This window comes from Carassius carassius, chromosome 26 (assembly GCF_963082965.1).
Source record: "Carassius carassius chromosome 26, fCarCar2.1, whole genome shotgun sequence".
Taxonomy (NCBI): Eukaryota; Metazoa; Chordata; class Actinopteri; order Cypriniformes; family Cyprinidae; genus Carassius; species Carassius carassius.
The window spans coordinates 11,429,999-11,437,875 of record NC_081780.1 but is presented as its reverse complement, the minus strand read 5'-3'; the positions used below and the strand labels follow the sequence as shown (position 1 = coordinate 11,437,875).

General features: G+C 37.1%; 1 protein-coding gene across 1 annotated transcript in view; it reads left to right on the top strand.

Moving 5' to 3' along the window:
- The first annotated feature begins 2,577 nt into the window (after positions 1-2,577).
- Positions 2,578-7,877, top strand: part of LOC132105793 (mucin-2) — a 49,361-nt gene continuing 44,061 nt past the window's right edge. The window contains exon 1 of the mRNA XM_059511199.1: positions 2,578-2,838. Coding sequence (XP_059367182.1) covers positions 2,686-2,838 — 153 coding nt within the window. The 5' untranslated portion in view covers positions 2,578-2,685. The remainder of the gene's footprint in view (positions 2,839-7,877) is intronic.

Sequence of the window (7,877 nt, the reverse complement as noted above, 5' to 3'; positions counted from 1 at the left end):
ACTCTGCAGAATAAAGTTATACTGGATTGGAATTACACAAGAGTAAAAGATGACAGAATTATAATTTTTGGTGAACAGTTATTTTAATTGAATATTTCTAGTCCAGCTAGGTTTTTAACTTTTCCCCACTTTATATTTAATTTCTAGTGAAAAATTAGTATTTCAGTTATTTAATATTAGCCTGATTATTCCAAATCTTTTTAGTGTGAATAAAACTACATTTTTCTTTCAAGTTATGCCTAAAGTGACTATAAAAATAAGAGGAACAACAGTTTAAACAGAATAACTAATGGAAATAAATTATAAACTTCACATTTCTGCTTTCAAATGTAAAAAAAATATTTTGTTTTATTATTATAATATTCTGAGTGCCTCACAGTAAACTTTTTTGAAAACAAAAGTTATGAATCATTTTCCCCCCTCATAATAAAGATGTTATTGACCCTTGAATATTCTTATAATGCCACCTTATGGGCTCAGATATATGTCACAGTTATATTTCCCAAGCAACATCACTCAGTGGGGTAGAAGTAGCTCCACTGATATAGTGTCGCAAAAACCATATTGTGAAGAGGGAACATTAAAGCAGAGATGCAGGGAGACCTTATTGTAGTGCATGTGTCTGTTCTTGTTTGACAGATTGATGGAATGGGTGTATAATGGCCCAGTGTGGGCTCTCAGGCCGAGATGAAGTTTAGGACTAGAGTGAGTCGGTCCCACAGGGGGTTCGGGTGTCCTGCTGAGATGGGATAAGCCCAGAACCACCAGCTTTTGTCCCGTTGCTTTTAAGCTAACAATACCTGGTAGAATGGCTAGATCTTATTCACTTCACTTAAGCTTTCATATGATTCTAAGATGCATATTTCAAAGTCTTACATGCACGTTCCAGTACTAGTGATTTTTGGTTCAAAGCTTGATAACATTTAGCATTGATTCTTTTTCCTGTTTTTGCTTATAAGGTTAGGTTATGTATCTGCAAATGAAGGGCAACAACTATATCACTCTGAGCCATTAAATAGCTAAACACGGCTTTTCTCTCTAGGAATCATTTCTCTTACAAAGCATTTTTTCTGTGCGTGCCTTAGCAACTGGCTTTGTTGCATCTGGATTACCCAGAATGCCTTGTAACAATCTCTGTTGTGCATAATAGAAAGATCTTAAAGCAGGATCATATCCAAGATATATATATATATATATATATATATATATATATATAGTTATTAATTCTTTTAAAAATACATTTATAATACAATCCATACATTCAGTCAAATAAATACACCTAAGGAACAAGGAACATATTTAAGGAACATATAGGTCTTTTGACTTGATTGCTATGCCACATGACTTTTGAGGGTCAGTAAATATATTGTAAATATAATGTAAACTTTTTTAATGGTATAAAGGGAATGGTAAGATTTTAGTATCACTATTATCTAGTTGCTTATTATTATACCTATTAATAACACATTGGCCGTCTATAAGTACTTATAAAGCAGATATCCATGTACATCCCTAATCCTAGCCAATACCTGGACTTAACAACTACTAGTAACACTTTATTTTAAGGTGTCTTTGTTACACATGTTACATGTACTGTACTTACTATTATAATATAGATTAATTATGCATAATTACATGCAAGTAACCCTAAGCCAAACCCTAACCATATAGTAAGTACACATGGTTATATTACTTAGTACTCAAATGTATAATTACACTGTAACAAAGACACCTTAAAATAAAGTGTAACCCAACTACCTTACAAACTATTAATAAACAGTAAATTGGGAGTTTATTGAGACAAAAGTTGTAGTTAATTTGTTTGTTAATAGCGAAAATTGGACCTTAAAATAAGGTGTGTCCAAAGAAATTCACATGGATCCAAACAGTACATTTCTAAGAACTTGGCTTTCAACTAGATTTTTTAAAATATTTTTCTGTTTATTAATCATGGACACATCAACCATATATCATTGACCCTCATTCTGATTGTTTTCCTGTTGATATTCTCTATTTCTTGTACCCAAGCAAAACCAGTAAAGTTTTTATGTCTGTTGACATTTCTAGTTGTTTCCAAGGGAACAAGCTCACATTAGTAGGCTAGTTTGGTTAATATTTCTCCTGAATATTTGGTCCCAGCTGAAGAGCGAACGAGCATAAGACAGCTTCAATCCTTGAAGTCCTCTCACACTAATGAGATATGATTAAAACGGCAGATAGACAGCAGTCACACTGACATGTACAAGGGGAAACACACACTCACACACATTCCCTATAATAAGCTTTGATTTGTAGGACTGATAGTGTGTGTGGTTTCCTTAAAACGACTCTGTAAATTCTCAGTAATGTAATTAAGCACAACGGCAGATTTATGTATGTAGCAGGAAAGAATCTGATCCTTGCCTAGTCTTTCCACGCTCTGAAAAGCCCTTTGTCTACCGCTGCCATCCACTGTTTTGGGCTTGTGTGTGTACATTTCTTAATTTTCGATAAAGATGACTCACCTGACTGGTTTAGTATAATCATTAACAGAAGCAATGAGCTCTCGAGTGTTTCATTCCAGAGAGCAAGACCAAATCGGCTGGATCACTAGGACAACAGAAGCCTAGACATCTCTTTCTGTCCAAATAACCACCAAAAACTTGAAGTTTTAGAGTAAAAAGGCTGTGTTACAGAATACCTACCATGTTGACTAATGAGAATGGACCTAAAAGGCACATTTACAGCTGGAAACCTCATTCTGTCGGAGGCACTCAACCTTGTTTCGGTCACCCTGGGAGATGTATCAATAGCAAGGCCTGGCATTTGAGCTCCAGACCCCAGCGCTGGAGAAATACGGTGAGTCTCCGGCACACCAGGGTTCTTCAAAACCCTTTAGCATGGATAACATTAAGCTCGGCCTGTCAGTGGATCTCTGATCTTTGCTTTAGAAATTAAAAAGCACTTCAAATCGACACCATGTTGAGAGGATGAGGAAGCAGGGACAAGAGAGAAGGCAACAGCAGGCCTGAAATCAGAGCATCTGCCCAGGTTTTCATAATGAATGTTAAGCAGGTTAGCTGCTGGGGTGCGGCTGTGCCAGAGGTCAGTGACGGGCAAGGCAAACTTCAGCTTTATGGCCCCCCTTGGAGAGCCTTCGAAATCGGTCAAGGTGCTAACTCCTGCTCCTGCTATTGTGGCAGTACCACTCACCATATTGATCGCTGATGCTAGCAGATTAGGGCATAAAGAAGGCTCTGTCCAAGCAGTGGGGGTCTGCTTCTGATTCTCCGGTCTCCTTTCGGGGTCACAGAATCTGTGGAGCCCCTCTGACCCTCCGAGGCAACACGTACACACACCATTGGCTCTGTAAAGGTTGCGAGGATGGACACTATTAAGCCAGATTGGTTGGACGGTTACATTCATGGCTCATCATAGCTGACCCGGGGAGCTGCAGTGGGCCATTGGTTTTGTGCATGTGGTTTACATCGGTCTCCTCCATGCTGGGGATCAAGGCCTGCCTCTTTTGTAGAATATTAATAGGGTTGCAGTTTGGAGACCTCATTGTTTTGGGAGGAAAAGGATTTCCTCATGTGTTCGTGGTGCTTTTGTGGTTTGATTGATTTTCTGTGTTGTAATGTTGTGTGTGAATGATGTTAGGGTGTGTGTTTGTTGTGTATTAGCTTGGTAATTCTCTTGTTGCGGACGTCTGTGTAATGTGGTTTGTCAGAGATTGCTCTATAAGCTAAGACAGTGATCTGTTTGTATTAACTCAATTGAGACTGAAAACTTTATCTGTCTAGGCTGAATGACTATCAGTCATCAGTCTGGAATATTTTGTTCCTTTTTTGTTGTTCAGAGTGATGAGTTCTTAAAGGCTTAGTTTACACAAAATTGAAAATTCTGTAATTAATTGCTCACCCTCATGTTCTTCTTTGAAGCACACAAAATGAAGATATTTTTAATTAAACCTGACAGTTTTCTGTCAAATCCATGTGAAAGTCTCAGAACAAGAAGTTGATGCTTAAAAATTTCATTTGTGTTTTGAAGATGAGTGAGAAGTCTTATAGGTTTGTAACGACAAAAAGGTGAATAAGTAAAGACAGAAATAAAATTTTTGGGTGAAATGTCTCCAAAGATTGTGGAAAGACCAGTAGCAAAAGCTACACAAATATGTGTAAAATATTTCATTTTAAGGTTCAGTTCTCACTATTAACTAACTATCAACTAGTAGGAAGTTGTTAAGTTTAGGTATTGGGTAAGATTTGGGATGTAGAATATGGTCATGCAGAATATGTGCTTTATAAGTACTAATAAACAGCTAATATTCTAGTAATATGCATGCTAACAAGCAATACTTAATAGTGAGAATTGGTCCCTAAACTAAAAATAAAAATATATAGATTTTTATGATTAATCACAAACTTCACTTCAAAATTCCTGATAATGATTCTTAAATTTCAAGATCAATATTTTATTCTGTTTTCAGTGACCGTGTGACTGTGTATTTATACAGCATTTCCCATCCTGCACGTCTCTACTAATTCACTTAACATTTTGTGTCTCTCAGCATTTATTGTCTCCAGAGGAGGGCAACTGAGATTTGTTAAAAAGATAAAAGTGTGCTTGTGTGTTTGTACATATCAGCCCATGAAATATGGCCAATACAGAGTGATCGTCTGGTCCCTGACTCACCGCTTTAATTATCGTCCATAACACTGATTAAATCTTATGTTCTTATATAAGACAGTTTGCAATAATTGGAAAATATGCAAGAAGGTTCCTTAAGAAATGGACAGATGGCCCACAAGCCAACAGAGAAAGAGACAGTGAGGGAGGAGAAGAAAAGACCACTTTGCTTATTAGTACATCAAGTAATTTGATCTTCCTTCTTCCACCTACTTGTTTTTGACAAGCTTCACATTTCCTGTGTCTCTAAACCAGCCGAGGAGCATTTCCTGTCTGGCCTCATTCTGTGTGATGCAATAGTAAACAGTCTCCCTGACAGGAAAAGCCCAAAGAACAGGGGCTCTGCTGCGCCTCTGAGACACTGAGGCAATGGAAAGTCCATCTGCCTGGAATTGGCCTAATCTCATCTGGTGAATTGGACGATGGGATACAGAAAACACCAATCACGCCTGTCCAATTTCATTATGGATCTCAATGATGAGAAGTTCAGAGAGGAGAGCAGAATGGTGTGGGCTGACTAGACGCAGTACAGACCCGCTTATGTTTGCTCGAGAGCCCCGATTGAAATAAGACCATCACCCTGTGACCTCTAAGGCAGGGTGTTGGATTACGACATGAATATGACATCTAATTAAGGCCGCTGTTCACCCAAGCTGCCCTCCTGATGTTTAAACGCAGCCTGTGGTGTTGTGACTTTTAATGAGTCTTAGGGTCTCATGTGGTCTGCTGGTCTTGTCCGTCCCTTTGCCAATCTGTGTACCTAGACTGAATATTACTGTCCTTATTCACAAAAACACAAGCACTATATTCTTCTGGTCTCTAGGGTCTAATCTCTGTGTTCTGATGCCTCAGGATCACCCATATGGATCCAAACATACTTGAATTCACGTTCAGGGAGTAATTAGGGTGAAGACAGGTTATTGTGTACTAAGAGGCCACAATTCAGCTATGGGATTTGGCTATTGTGCATCGTCCAGCAGTCGTTTGGGTGAAGAGCATAATAAGACAAGCAGAAATTGCAGGGCATTTTATCTTTAAGAGTCTTTAGTTAAGAATATTGACTGCAGTTACGTTCAGAGGCAGGTAGAGAAGTCATTTTTAACTCTATGGCACTGGTGATTGCCAGCTCTGTTCCCTTAGGTTAAATTAGCTATTCAAAATGCATTAAAGATGGTAAAACCGATAAATAGAAGTGGAAAAATATATCTACATATTCAGTAATTTGATTACCCAGTGTGTCAAAGAAGCTGTCACAGACTGAATGCAACAGACACTAATCATGTGAAACCTAACCCATACAGAAATGTAATATATATTATTTATTGCCCTATATCAAGAGTGATATTGTCATATATGTTATAAATAAGGTGCTAAATAATTTTTATATACATTCTCAGGTTAGATTTGTTTATAATATATATTATATAACCACAGCAAAATGTGAATACTTTATGTATATTTTATGTTCGTATCTATATGATGATTTTGTTAAACAATATATATATATATAGATGGATAAATGTGTATATGATATATGTTCAAAAAAGTATCACATAAATAAATATGTGTTACATATATATATATGTCAATATATGATTTGGTTTCATAAATTTTTTAAGCTCATATGACAATATATTTCACATATGGAAATTTTATATATACATATATTACACAAAGCGAGATATGTGTTTTCTGGAATAATTGGAAAATATGTATAAAAATTTGATTTACTTTACTGCATCTTTATTCAAAGTTTTCTGACTCCGCTTTAGTATGATATTTTTTTTCCACTGTACAAGACATTATGTTTATGTTTTAATTATTGTTTAAGTAAATATTTTGTCACATCATTTATTATACTAACAATTTATACTCAACATTTCATTTACCGTCATATATATATATATATATATATATATATACACACACACACACACACACACACATTTCGTTCATGCACATTTATCAGCATTTTACAATGGTTTTAAATGCGGCTAAATCCAACGGTTTTGTACAAAACAAGCCTAAAACAAAACTTAGAAAAGAGAACAATGCTGCAACCTGTCAATAGTGATTTTTCTAATTCTTCTCAATGGACAGGTTCAAGCAGGCGTTCAATATTCTTCCTTTGGTCCCACTCTACAGGTCCTACTCATTGCCCACAGGTGGGCCGGTGGCTTCATATGGCACAATTCCCTGCCCCAGTGTGTGGCCACTGAAAGAGAGGAAAAAGCACCAGGCTGTCAGGCTGAAGCTGACTCAGAAGCTCTGGCATCTGCAACAGTGAGACTGATGACCTTAGAGGAGCTAAATACGTGACCTCATTGAACAGGGACAGAGATAGACAGAGGAATTGTGAGATGTCTGTGGTGATGGATGAGTCTCTGCTGGAGCCCTGGGCCACAGGTCAGATAGATGAGAGTGTCCGAGAGCGAGTGAAAAGAAAAAGGGATCTGAGCGATGGAGTTGAGACCCCCACAGGCCGGCTGTATTGCAGCTAAAGGCAAAGATAGCTGATGAGAGCTTGATGAACTTCCTCAGAAAGGCTAGTGCAGTGGTCAGTATTCACTATTGAGATGCAACACAGCTCTCGGGCAAAGACAGAGGGTCAATTGACATTCTGAGAAAGAGGTCTATGAATCACAGTTGTGTGTGTGTGTGTGTGTGTGTGTGTGTGGTCATGTTAGTGTAGCCAATGTTTGTGCACAAACTGAGGAGATTGAACAAGAAACGATTGAATAAAAAGTTGGATTTTTTATTGTCAAATTTTTTTTCGACAGTACAAAACTGTCCACCACAATGCTAGTGTGTTGTAAATGATTGTCAAAATGTTGTTCATCAGTTCTTAAGGTGTTTGGAGGAGTTTTGCATGAGATTGCTAGGATGTTCTGATTGATTGATGAGTGACTGCTTGCTGGCCAGAAAGAGCTAATGCATTTCCCCTTCATTTCACTGCGGGACAGGTGGAAATCAAAAGTCCTTAAAACACATTTTCAAACTGACATCTGGAGCTGCAGTAGGGTGTTAAAGGGTCCATAGAAAATGTAAAAGAACAATTATTTTACAATATGTATTTTTAGGCCTGACAAAGTTAAACCTACTGTATGAACCTAAATAATTATTTTATTATTTTTTGTTTTACTTTTTTTATTTTTTTATTTTTATTGATAATGCTTCTTCTTGCTTGCCTGCTTCAGGTTTATACAAAT